Source organism: Monocercomonoides exilis (assembly GCF_001643675.1).
Source record: "Monocercomonoides exilis strain PA203 chromosome Unknown scaffold78-68958, whole genome shotgun sequence".
NCBI lineage: Eukaryota > Preaxostyla > Oxymonadida > Polymastigidae > Monocercomonoides > Monocercomonoides exilis.
Window position 1 is genome coordinate 54,894 of NW_027150623.1, and position 14,065 is coordinate 68,958.

General features: G+C 37.5%; 1 protein-coding gene across 1 annotated transcript; it reads left to right on the forward strand.

Moving 5' to 3' along the window:
* Window positions 1-6,492: 6,492 nt before the first annotated feature.
* On the forward strand, window positions 6,493-6,759 carry MONOS_18426 (uncharacterized protein; the record flags this gene model as incomplete). Its single annotated transcript, XM_067871446.1, has 1 exon — window positions 6,493-6,759. The coding sequence occupies one exon, from the start codon at window positions 6,493-6,495 to the stop codon at window positions 6,757-6,759; it is 267 nt and encodes an 88-aa protein (XP_067718640.1).
* Between the last annotated feature and the right edge of the window lie 7,306 nt (window positions 6,760-14,065).

The following is a 14,065-nucleotide window of genomic DNA, read 5'->3' on the forward strand; positions in this document are numbered from 1 at the left end:
TTCTGTCTGAAATATTGTGGTGATGATCTCCAATTATTACACAGCAATTTGAAAATATTCTCTCATATTATGATTCACAGCAAGGAGATATTGTTATGCTGAAAACAATGTTAGGAAATATTGAATATGTTTCTCTGTTATTACTTTAATCTTAATAAAAATTGTAACCATTTTATTCAATGACTTCATCTTTCTCTTTTATAAGTGATAATTCTTGAAAAAACTTCATGCATTGAGACTTAATTCTATTGTGCCTTTCGAACATCATGTGATCAAATAAAACTCAAAAACTTGCCACAATCTCTCCACACCAATCAAAAAATGTGTTATCCCAAAGTGTTTTCGATGTTTTATTTATCAAATAAATATTGCACACTTCAATTCTTCTGAATCGAGTATCATTGCAAATGAAATCCACATCACTATCGCTTTCGCTTTCACTTTCATTGTCTTCTTCATTGTTCGCTGATTCTTTTGCATTTCTTGAATTATCTTCTTCAGATTGTGTTTTTTTTTGGTAATGTCTATTAACAAACTATCCAACACTTCATCACACTGAGCAGTTTTTCTTGTCAAGTTGCAATTGACAAGATCCGCTTGATTGCTTTCATGTTGAAATTCGTCATCCTTTTCTTATTCTTCTGCTAGAATCAATCCAAACAAACATAGTTCATCAAAATAATCGATTTCGTATTGTTCTTCAAATTCTTTTGTTTTCTCTTGAGGATTCGAATCAAGAGTTGATATGTGATCATATGAATTTTGAAGTTTTGAGTTTGAGAACTCAATATTCAGAGCTTTTGTGCAATTTATTTCAACAGAAAGAAAAGTGATATTCCTATGAGCAACAATGTTGTTAAAAGAAAGAGCAAGTTCTTCTGTCAATGTTGAAACAGAAGAGCTATAACTTGGCTTCGAATTAACCGAACGTATTAAATAATTTGACTTCTATGAAAATAACAATGAGATCTGATTATTCAAAATTAGATCACATTCGTGATTAAAAATCAAAGAGTAGTCCTTACAATACATCAATCCACAAACAACACAATCTTTTGACATGGACACATCAAAAGTCTGTTCAAATCCTTTTTCGAAGTTCTACCATTAAACAAAGGAGCAAATGCAATAAACAATATACGATTAACGACGTCAAGAGTTGATTTGGAAATAACCAATTCTTTCTGCTTTGGATGAAAATAACATGTGATAAAATATTGCATTTCAAATAGATAAATTTCAAGAAAAAATAAATTAAATAATACAGTTTGTGTATTCACCGTATTCTTCTTTTTCGAGTTTGATCATCTTTCACTTGTGTATGTTTAACATCTCCACAGTTTCTTATTATTGCTCACACTATTTTGATTAAAATCAATAAAATACTGTTGTTTAAAATATAAAAAATTTAAAAACAATCCTCAAACGATTTCCGGATTATCCAATGAAAAGGCAAACACATGTGAGGCATCCATGATAAACAAATAAATAATAATTTCCAAATGCTTTCTTGACTTAAATTCCGACAGTGACCGGTAGTAACGAAAGTGCCGCGGTATTTACACCGCAAAAAAAGATCACGACTCAACCCAATGTTCATGAAAAAATTGAAAATGAACAGTTGAAAAATCGATTATAATAATAATAAATTCCAAAGTTATCAAAAATTAATTGTAAATAAAATTTAATAATTGCCTGTGTTGACTTTTTTTGTCAAAAAATAATACTTTTAATATGAGTGAAGTAATTTATTCCGTCACGTCACTTCACTCAAAAATGTTCACGTCAGAAGGCATGTGACGAAGATGTTTAGTAAATTTATGTTTAAAACACTTTGATACCAAAATAAGGTCTATTAATTAGAAAAATAACGAACATTCAATTTCTTCTCTTCTCATTGAGAGAAAAACTTAATTTGTGGTTGTTGCTTTGCCCTTTGGACTTCTATCGAAAGAGCGGAAATCACATGTCTTGGATTCTCTTTTGGCTTGTGCCCTTGTGCGAATAATGAAAATGTCATTTTCTTCTTCTTGTCTGTTCTGTTCAACATTCAATTCATCTCTTGTTCTATCATCGTCTCCTAGAGTTTGCAACTTCTTTCCTTTTGTCCTTTTCCTCCTGACAGTCTTCGTTTTCACCTCTTCCACTAACTTCTCCATGGAAGCATCCACTTCTTCACTCTTTAATTCCTCTTCTGAAAGAGTTCTTTCATTGGCTTGTTCTCTTTTGCTTCATCTTCAACACTTGCTTTTGGACATTCTTCGTTCTCCTCGTCAGTAAACTTTTGTTCTTTCATTGTTCCAACAATAACTCGTGTTATTAACGATACAAAATTTATCCTGAAATAGTGCTAAACAAAAGTATTTATATTCTGTAAAACCCTTGCGTACTTGGCAAACTGTGAAGGAAGGATTCTTGCTATTGTTAATGGAGACAAGGTTGCTTCCTTAAAAGAGAACGGCTTGAATCCCTGAAAAACTCCTGTAAGCTTCATTGCCTTCGAAGCCAGCTTACGGATTCCGGATGCTGTTAGAGGTTAGAACGATGTGGAATTGTGCAAGTTTGTTGCTGTTCTGCTTATGTTTGACCAGGAAATACAACTCTTTTATTGTTGAAGCTGGTCATTTTTATGGGAGTTCCGGAAGAAAATGAACTACAATCTCTGATCGTGTTTGTAATGTCTTTAATGCTGCATCCAAATAGACACGCTCTTCTTCTTCCCGAGAGTCCTCCATGCTTATCCTCTCCAGTTTTGAAAATCTGCAACAGAGAAGAACATTGTCAACGTTATGAATTTCATTGTTCCTTCTTTGAAAGATAACAAATTGTTAGTGCCTAACTCAGTGTAGTATTTTAACAAAACATTCGGATTCATAATGTCAGGCGCAAGTTTCTTCATCGACTTGTCTGTTAAACGAAAGACACGAAACAGAATCCGAATGATTGCAATGTCTCCCCAAACGGTTTTAAAAACAAGAACTGAGTAAAAAAATTCAGCGGCTCTCACCATCTGTATAACTGAAACCTTGAATCCTCTATTCTTCATCGTTAAAAATACATCCGCACATTTGACGGTCCAGTCCGGTGAGTTGTCTGGAATATGTCCATGGGCACACTTCTTCCATTGGTCTGAAAAGTGCGGAAAATAGAATAAATATCCATCCCATGTTGTCCTTGCAATTCCAGCCTTGCACTCCTCTGCGAGCTCCAAGGGGATATTTCTTTCATGAAGCGCGTGCATCCACCAGGCTTCTCCTCTCTCCTTAATGGATTCAGCAGGATCACTTTCATTTTCCATGGATGGAAACAGGCTCCCGTTTTCTTCATCTATGTCCACTCTCGAAGAATCTTGGAGCTGTAATTCAATTCCAAGCTGTAATAATTGCTCGTTTGAAGAAGGATGTCCCAATTCTGAACCTTCCAGCTCGGTAGGAGTGTGATCGCTTGAACTTTCTCCATCTGAGCCTTTCGTATGACCTTCGGAATCAGAGGAATCGGAGTATGGACCAGAACAAACCCATAGCTCCACGGAACTGTCAATCCGTCTTTGTCAATAGGACTGCCCATACCGCACCATCTTTTCACTTTGTGATTATGTGTCAAAGCAAAAGCATCGAAAGTCGGTCTCACTTTCCATCGAGCAAGTATTTGTCTGAGTAAATTGTCTCCGATCTCGTTGTTCCATTCCCTTTCCAGCCGAGATAGTTAATCTGATATGTGATTCTTCCTTCCTGGAAGATGTTGTGCTCTCATTCACAAATTCCTCGCTTCTGTCCAGTTCCTTATCTTGTGAAAAACTGGTCGAAGATTCTTACTCGCGTTACAACGATTCACATTGAAAACTACTGAACTGTTGTCTGATCGGAGTTGCAGATGGGATATTTTGTTGTGCTAAATTGTCTGTGAAAAATGAAGAAGGGAAACAAAACAGCTGACAGTTCACTGAAGTTGGACGAATGGCGATGGTCATAATTGGAGAACCTGACATGCCAGTCCAAAAGATTGTTGTTCATTCTGAAAGTTTCACCCCATGCTCGTTCGGCTGCATCTGTTGTCAGAACAGCTTGAGGAATGAAAACGAGAACAAATTCCCGATTTCTGGTTTATCTCAATATCCTCCTCCATTCTCTGATCTCCTTGAGGACTGATGAATTCATCCTCATCATCTTCTTCCATCCGATCGCTCTGACACTCTTTTGGAGTTAGTGATGCAAAGTTACGAGATGGAGGGATGCGTCTGGAATGATAAAACGAGCTGTGTTATACTTCCCAATAGCTGACGCCCAGTCTTTCACACGAATCTGTTTGGCTTTTATGAATATTTTTCCCAACGTCTCAGCAGCTCTTGGAGAGAAGAACGCTTTTCCTCAATCAATTGTACTGTAAATTTTTTTGTGTTCTAAAGGAACCTCAAGAACACAAACTTCTGTGTTGGTTTCGGATGACATTTCTCTTTGTTGATGAGCAATCCCAGTCTATTTTAAAACAGAGTCACTTCTTCTGTAATTTTCTTCAGAAAGCTTCAGTCTTGGTGCAACAGAATAAGATCGTCCAAGTGAGAATCCACTCTGACTTTCCATTTTTCCTTTATCGCTGCTGTCACTTTCCTCATTATCTTTGTGAAAAACCGAGGTGTGTCTGTTAACCCGAAAAGAATTCCTTCGAAAACATAGTCTTGTTCTTCGAACTGAAAAGAAAGAAACGGCTTCAGGTCTTCGGATGTTGGTTTTTAGTGAAACGACTGGGAAAGATCCAACGTTAACGCAAAGTCCCTCTTTTCTTTCAAACGTTCCACATTCCGTTCGTTTTAACATTTGAAATGCCACTTTTTCATTGCAGCATTCAAATAACTGCAATCCAGGATTTGGCGCCATGTGCATGACTTCTTCATGAAAAGAAAAACATTCTGACAAAAATGACCTGTTCTGGAGGTATTGCGCTGACGATGATTGTCTCCAGCTGTTCTTTTAACACGTTTCTGATATCCAATAGTTGTTCCATGCTCATATCCGTTGTTCCGTCCTCCCATGATTTCTTCCTCAGTGCTTCCTTTGTTTTTTTGTTTGTTCATGCATCATGTGCACGCAGTCTTTTAAAGCTTCTTATTTTGATCTTGTCCCATTCCTCCAAAACTGCTCTGTCCTGCTTCCAATCCTCTATTAGGTTTCCATCAATATTTCATGTCTCCCTCGGAACGTCTTGAAGCATCCATCTTCCAAGTTTCTCCTGCTCTTCTCTGGGAGTTACTGAAGCAATACTGACTGCCTGACGTCCGGGGCCACCTCCGAAAAACTGTCTTTCGCAGAAACTTCTTGACAGCTCCTCTCGATGTGTTGCACTGTGATAATTATCTGTTTTTCTTTCCAATTTTCTTTCAAATGCGACTCTTTGAATTTGTTTCAATACCATTCTTGTCTCTTCCAGTATATCCCGATGTCTCTTTGTTAGCAGTCCTCAAGTGACTTCGCCCTCCATTTTCTTGCTGCTGAAAAACCAAATTATCCATGAATTCGTTCTCTTCTTGCCTCCTGCATTGCTTGTGCTCCCAGAATCAACGCTTCTCTTGCAACTTCCTCAGCAGAATTGGCCTTCCTCATTATATTCTGAATCGATCATAAAATGGCTATGAAGGCACGGAACAGATATCTCTCATCTTGTTCCCTGGCTTTATCCAATGTATCTCTATACAAATATTCAGTTCAAACATCTGCTAAAGGAGATGCTTGTAATACCGGGCTGAAATCCTGTTCATTGTAACATGTTGCAATATCTTCCACAATTGACTTCGGAATTCTGACATCAAACAGAGAGATTGTCTGCTCAGCATCAAAAACGGATTTATATAACACAACGATTGCTTGAGAATTTGATTCATCTGTCAAGCTGGGGAAAGGGAGTAGTTCTGATCCTTCCTGTGCAAAAACTCGAAGAAACTGTTGGAATCTATGCACTTCTTCCTAGGGAACTCGTTAGCACACTCATCTGCCCACAAGTTCCAGTTGAAGATGAAAGCACAGCTTGCAATGGAGTTTGTGGGGTGAATATCATTTTTGATCACAGAAGTGACATGTCACATTAAGTGACATCTCTCAATATGAAGAGAAGAATTTGAATAAAGGTTTATTTGTCAAATAAAATTTAACACATTTAAAATTTATTGATAAAAGTTATTTTATGAAAATTACGAGAAAAATTGTTTAAAAATATGAAAAGATATCCGAAAATTTCTGCTTTTGTTCCTTTAAAAGCTCACAACTATTATGACCTCATCTTTCTCATCACCTATCCTTTTTTGTATTGCATAAAGTGCTTGACGAACATTCCATTCAACTTTTTTTCTGAATCTTCTTATCTGTGCTATTTCTACCTCTTCGCAAATCACTTTGAAAGCTGGACAGATATGTGACTTTGTTCCTTTGAATACTTCAATATCTTTGCTTGGTTCAGTTTCAATTCTGATTGAGGATGCAAGGATGACTTTGGAAAGTGGAGATGATAATTTTCTTGCTGATAACAATCGGCTTTTGGAGGGTTGTTCTGTGCGAGTTCGAAACCCTTGGCAAAGTGTCGAGCAATGTTTTCACAGATAAAGTGCACCGGAAGCAGCAGCGTGGTGGAGTGCAGTGTGTGTGTGATTGGGGTTGGGGAGAAGGGGAGCTGAGATGGGGGATGTGTAAAGATCGCAGCGATGCAGAGGAGGCTAGCGAGGCCAGACACAGACCCATGGCTTGGGTTACGGTGTGTTCTTGGGGAGGCTGATGTCTCCAGGCAGTTTGCCCTCGAGCACGTGGTGTTGGCTGTGGTTGATACAGCCCATTTCAACTGGAACATGCCCAGCGCCGATATCAGTTCGCTCGACGAGCTCAGCGGATTCGAGCTGCTCCCTGCCCGACCATCCCTCGCGCCCTTTCCCTCAGACTCACTCCACCTCCCTCTCTCATTTTCAACCTCCACTTCACCTCCCACTCCTCCCACCAGCCCCAACCTCGATGTCGACCTCCTCCCCTTCATCACATCCTACCGCGCCTACTAAATGTTCATCGATCAGGACACCGGCTTTTCTGCTCGCCAGGTCAGCTACCTGCTTTACCCCTGCGACTTCATCTCCATAACTGTGTTATACATCAACCGCTCAATAGAAAAATACCTCTGGATCAGCCCACTCTTCCCTCTTCTTCCTCCTCGACGGATAACTAGCTGTGTACTCCTTCCTCTTTTCCGCGGTTTACCAGCTCGTCCACCTCAACTCCACCCACCTTTGTTCTTGCCGAGGAACCCTTTGCCTCTCCAATATGTATGTCCATTCCCTCCCCCATCACCTGCCCTGCTCATCATGCTCTCGCTGCTTCCTCCCTCTTCTTCTCCGACGCCAACTTCTCCGCCCTCAATGTTGCCTCGCCTGTGCTCCTGTTCGACGATTACATCAGAAACTTTATTGAGCATCACATCACCATGGATCTCTCCGTTGGAGGTTTCAGCGTTGTTATTCTCATCTCACTGTGTTTAATCAGTCAATAAGCTTCTTCACTATGATGCATTCCATCTTCACTGCCATCTCGCAAACTGCACCATCTCCCAGAGAGGAGCTCCCTCTGCTCTTGGGCTTGCAACCTTGTTCTCCCATTGCTCTTCACTCACGCTCGATGCCTGCTCAATTAATGGAGGTGCTCCCCAGCCATCACAAACTTCCGCCAGCAACTCCTTATACGGCTGCAGCAACAGCGCAGAGTGACCATTGAGCCAGATGCATCAGATGTTCAATATGGACAAGAGGCACAAGAGAGTGTCTGCGAATGGAATACCTCTCTCATCCACTGCCAGAGCATCACCACTGTCCTCAAAGACACAAACATCTCTGGCGCACAGCTGGGCGCATTCTTTGCAGCTGCCAGCAGCATCCGTGTCGACCGCTACGGGTTCGCCAACAACAGCCCCTCCATGCCCTCCCTCTGGCCTGGCGACGCTTTCCTCCCTGTCTCCTCCTTGTGGCTCCTCAACCGCAGATGCACCCTCCACGGCATCCCCTCTCACAACTCTTCTCTGCTTTTCATTTCTGAGCTTGACTGCGTGCAAGCCAACCACACACCTGACACCATGGCTCTCACGTTCAGCGGATTGCTCCTCGCTCCCTGCAATCTGTCGTTAGCTGTTGGAAAGAGAAACAGCGAAGAAAAGAAGGTTGATAGGAACAAGTCTAATGCAAATGGATCATTGTCAGAAGGAGAATCTTAAGGAAGAGTGGAAAAAGATTTCATCAGCAGCTGTGGAAGTGGATAGAAGTGAGTGAATGCATATTATTTGGAAAGATAAAATAATCTTCATCAATACTTTTATTCATTCAACTCAATCTTTCCTCATTAATCTATTAAAATTATAACATATTGCAAAACTTCTTTTATAAGCTGCTCTTTCCTCATTTTCAAATTTCACTTCCCTTTTTTCATGAAAATCATCCTTCCTCTGAAACTGTTCTTTTCAACAGCTGAATGTCAGGTATGCACGAAATAAGCTGCATCTTCACCTTCTTCATTATTAGTTCTTTTCACATTCTCCTTTTTCGTCGCTTCTGTCGAATCTTCTTCTTTGTCGTGCGATCTCCAATTCTTTTTGTATCCTGAATGCGAAAAAAGAATCATTTTGAAAATCAAAAATAATAATAACAAACCTCTCGAGAATGTTTGAAATCCATCTTCAGTGTTTTCCCTTCCAAACTTTAAACGTTCATCATTTTGGCGCTTCCCTATCGTATTCAATCGTTTTTCACAAGCAGATTCTTCAATAACCCTCTTTTTGGAGGTCTTTTCTTATGCCTGGTTTTCTCAATCAACCACGCTGCTTTATTGATCTCTTTTCCTTTTTTAAAACTTTGATAATAATCATTTCTCTTCTTGCATCTTGGAATCTCTGTCAATTTTTCATTCCCAACGCTGTCTTTGGTTTTTTTACATAATTTCTCCACAAAGTATTTCACTCATAACATGTTTGTTCCTCTCTTCCTACTCTTTCTCTCTCTCTCTTCTTCCCCTTCTTCTTCCTCTCATTCATTCGTTCAGGTGTGATGCAACTGAAGGCTCCCTCAACCCGTATGCCCTGACACTCACAGTCGGACTGAACTATTGTCGTTCCCAAATGATGAACTTTGATGATTCATCAGTTATTGAAAACTTGTTGACTGAATGGAAACAATAGAAATCAAATGGTATTTTTCTGGAACTGTGTTTGCAGCATGTGGGAGAAGAGTGATGTAGGCAGTTGGGGTTCAAATGAAGGAAAAGATATGAGGAGTCATTTGGGATGATTGAAGAATGCATGAATGAATCAAACGTGATTGAATGCTGCGAGTGGAGCAGTGTATCCTCCTGTATGATATTCTTTCAGTGGGAGAAGGATATCAAAGAAGAAGAAGAATGTTGTTATAAACTTAAAGAATGAACAAGATCTGCCAGAATAAACACATTGAAAGCTTGTGGAAGCTCTGGTTGTGCTTGTGATGTTGCACAAAGAAGATGAACCATCCATTGAGAATATCAGTGGCAAGAGATCTTTTCTGTGGAAGCTGATGATAATAAAGAGGACAAGTGGTGCAGGAGAGAGGAAGAGGAGAAGGAGATCTGGAGGGTGATGGAGAAGAAATAAATTCAAAAGATAATTGGCGGTGAAGTAGAAGAGGAGGGGGTCTTTTGTTTGAAATATGAAAGGTTGTTTTCTTTGAATGAAGGGCGCTTGACTGATTCGAACAATGCGGAAATGAAGCAATATGTGGATAGTTGATCTGAGAAAGAAGAAGATGAAGAAGGCGATGGGGATGAAGAAAATATGCTTTGAGAGGTAGCCAAGGTGCGTGGAGAGGTGGCAGTCAGTTGCATTGCAGGGACAACAAAGGCAACAGCAAGGGAAAGGAAGATGAATTTTTTAGTTCAGTCTTTTTCATCAGCTCTGACTCCAATGACGACAGAAATGTATTGAAGTGTTCGTGGAAGAATCAGCTTCTCATTCTCAAAAGAAGAAGATGAATGAAATAAAACGTGAAAAGTTATGGCTCATATCTTTTTGTATCAATTGTTGAAAAATATAAAATGAGAGTTTGAATTAGTTAATAAAAAAACAAGAAATATGATAAAAACAATGAAAACAATTTGATAAAAATTTGACAAACTTTATCCAGTCAAAAATTGCACCTTTATCTCTTCTTGATCAGAACATATTGGTTATTGATTGCTCCAGTCCAATCAGACTGGAAAGATAAAGCGTCTCAATGATTTTTCTTCCAAAGTTGTTCAGTGAGCGATGAGCTGCAGATTGTTAATTAGCACATTCACAAAATGACCGTCGAAATCAATACATAAGTCCCTATCAAGAATATCTGTTCACAGGAAAATGAGGAAAATAAAAGCAAATAGTTCAATATTTGAAAAAGAATATGAAATAATAATAAAAATAAATTATTTATTATAAATTGATAATATTTGTTTGTTTAATAAAAAGAAAATCAACACAAACATTTATTCCAATCTTCTCCATCACCAACATTGATCCACCTGAAATTCTGTTCTTTTCTCTCGCTGAGTTAAGAATCTTCTCCGCCTCCTTCACCATCTCAACTTTCCTGACTTATCTCTTCTTCGAGAAATCTGGTAACATTGAATGGAAAAACTCAATTTCCACAATAATTGCTGTATTCACTTGCTGTTCTTGCAAGGCTTGCTGCTCTGGGTGCATTCAACTTTGCCTCTTCTCCAAACTCCTTCTCATGTGATATGAATTGTGTCTTCTTTTCAATCGTTATCCTCTTTGACCGTATGATATTTTTCTTCTCCAGCGTATCTGCCCCATTCGACACAAACAGCTAAGAATCCAACGCAGACCGATTAATCCTGAAATGTTTTTATTTCCTCCTCTTCCATATCTGCTCCGTAACTCCCATATAACATTTTTTGCTCCACATGAACTGCTGGTGCGTCTTCACTCCATCCATCTCCTTTAAACACTCACGCTTTCTGCTACCGCTTTAAATAGAACTTTCTTCAAACTTCATCTCTCCTCGTCGTGTCAAGAATTATCTTGCTCATCTTCATTTTCTTATCAAAGATTTTTTTCCAGAATTCGTTTCAGATCCATTCTCTTCTTCAGTTTCAAACTTCATTCTATGTGTATATTCATCTTTCTTGTACTGTCTGTGGAGCTTTTCCAGTACTTTATATAGTTCTTTTCTTGACTTTTCAATCTTTCACACGGTGCTTTTGTTCTGTGACATTTCATATTTCCGATACACTTTCTATTAAAGAAAAACATTGATAATTTGATAATAATTTCACAGAATGCATTCAAAGCAGCAAAAAATTAATTTTGAGAATTTTGTGAATAATTAATAAAAACAAACTTTGTCAAAAATAAAAAACAATTATAAAAGTCACATTGAATAGTCTTTCTGTTTGTTTCATCAAAAATTGTCGATGAGTCAAATAGAAAGACTGGTTTCAAACAAATAAGTCAAAAATCTTATATTTGTGAAAAATAACAACGATTTATTCCAAACCTTTTATGCCGTTTTGTCATTATAAGTCAAACGTTCTCACATGTTTAATATATCGAATAACTGTAAAATAATGAGAAAAATCTTCGAAGACAGTGCATGGGAAACAATTCATTTCACACAACACTTCATCCCAAATAAAAAATATGTAAAAACAAATTATTACCAACTTTTTCCACAAATAGATTTTCAAAAAAAGCATCAGACATGTTTATTATCGTTATTTATTCACATTGAGCAAAATAGATCATGGTATTCTTAATGGCGCCATTAATAATAATTTGTATTTTTAATGATCAAAAATTTCAAAAATGAATGACAATTTTTTATTTTTGTTTCATTTAATTTGTGAATATAATTGCTTTATTAATGCAAATAAGTCATCAGAAATTATTTTTGAATTTTTGTTGTTTGAATAAAGGTGAAAATGTGTTTTTTTATTTTTATTGAATTTTCATGTCAAAGGAGAAAATTATCTTTGAAAAATATAAAACTCAAAAATGTTTTGTTAATGAAAGAACATGTTTCTTATTATTGTTCTATTCAATATATAACTGTTTTGATATCAATATCTTCATTGTTGAGTAACTACAACGGTTGATGAATATTCAGTGATGAGAAAAACATAAAGAAAAATTCATTGCTAATAAGATAACAATCTTAAAACAAAATGACACACAAATAACAATAGCACTTCAATGTATTAATCATCTGAAATATAGAAAGCATCATATAAGTTTCTTTTTTGTTGCATCACTCTCAAAGGAATATATTTTAACTATATCATCATTAAAACATTTCCCGACAGTCAATTCAATTTCAATTCATATGAACAATAAAAAATCAATAAAAAGTATATTTCAACACATACATGGTGTCATAGGCAATTCAAAACAAAAAAAATAAAAAACTTTAGGTACAAAAACAAACTTGTCTAATTTCCCTCTGTTTTCCATCCACTCTTCATTTTCTGATAGTTCTCTAACTTTGACTCAAAAGATCAAATCCAAAAAGAAAAAAGACAGACACAATGATTAAACATCACTTCACACTCTCAAGAACTATCCCTTCCAAAAACCTCACCCAAAGATCTTTGAATTCCCTCACAACTCTCTCTATTAATGAATCTCTATAAATACAAATATAAACGGGACAATAACAAAGAAATAAATAGGGACATTATAGGGACAAAAAGCACAAGAAAACAATCGGATTCTAACTGTTGTGCACCTGGGAGGCTGTTCGTCGTATCCAGGTCCGGATAAAGCAGCCCGAAGGCTGCAATATCTAATACGAACAGTCATGTCCAGCACCCTTGCGATAGAGTGCCAGCTAAGCACACACAACAACTAGTTTCTTAATAGGGGACACCAATAGAACAATTTTGAGATTCATTAATAGAAGAAGAGTCAAGAAGAAGCTCAAATCTCCTTGAAAGAAGATCTTGAGAAGATTGAGAAAGAAGAGAAGAGTTGGATGATGTGATATCAGAGTGAAATGACTTTCTTGAACGTTGAACCTTTTCTTTCATTGTCGAAGATTCGAGTGCAACCAGAGAGCGTTGAGGAAGATATCCAACAGCTGAAGCACAGACAAATGAGCCTTTGCGCTCAAAATATAAGTAGTCCTTCATGTGTGGGACTGACAATGACTGCCATGAGATATGTTGAGAAGGTACATATTCTTCAAAGTTCCTCTCATGCTCAAAACAATTAACAGATGTTGAAGATGGTGAAGAGTTTGATGATGATGTTGAGAAAATGTTTGATTGTGAAGTTGAAGAAGCTGATGTCGAAGTGTTCATATTGTTTTCGAAGAAGTTGATCAAATCATGAAGGGTGGTGATGTGTTCAGTCGAAAGATTGTTGTCGATTGCATTCACTAACGTACCAAATTCACTATCACAGATATTTTTCCATGATGCTCAGCGAAGAAATTGAGTTGTATTTTTTTTTGGAGTTTTGATTGTTTTGAAAGGATGAAGTGAAGAAGGAAGCGATTACGGTTGTGTGGACCTGAATCGCAGAAGAACTTAAAAGTGTGAGTGTCTGTGAAGAAGTGTCTTTTGATCACAGATTCCAGACACTCAATAACAAATCTGTGATCATTTGAAAGGCAGTCGGAGAAGAAGTTGAAAGTTCGTTTGACAAGTTGATTGTTTATTTTTGAAGGAGATGATTGTGAATTGAGAAACCTGTTGATAATTAAAGAATTCTTGTTGAAGTTGGTTCTTTCGGATTGGCAGTTTCCATTTTTCTTTAAAGTCGAAGACGAAGACTGCTTCTCCCTCTTTCATATTATCAACAGTTGATTGATAATGTTTTCGTTGCATTTCTGCAACAAGACGATGTTGTCGAAGTAGTTTGAGTGTATGAAACTCAGCAGAAGAAAGTCCATTTTTGTTTTGAGATGACTAATTTGTTTTCCAGATAGTTGAGTTTCTCGCACATTCCACAAAGATCTGTTCTCCTTTTTGCTTTGGAGAAGTTGGTTGTGAGTTTGTTGAAATGGGGAAGAGAAACTTTGATGTTT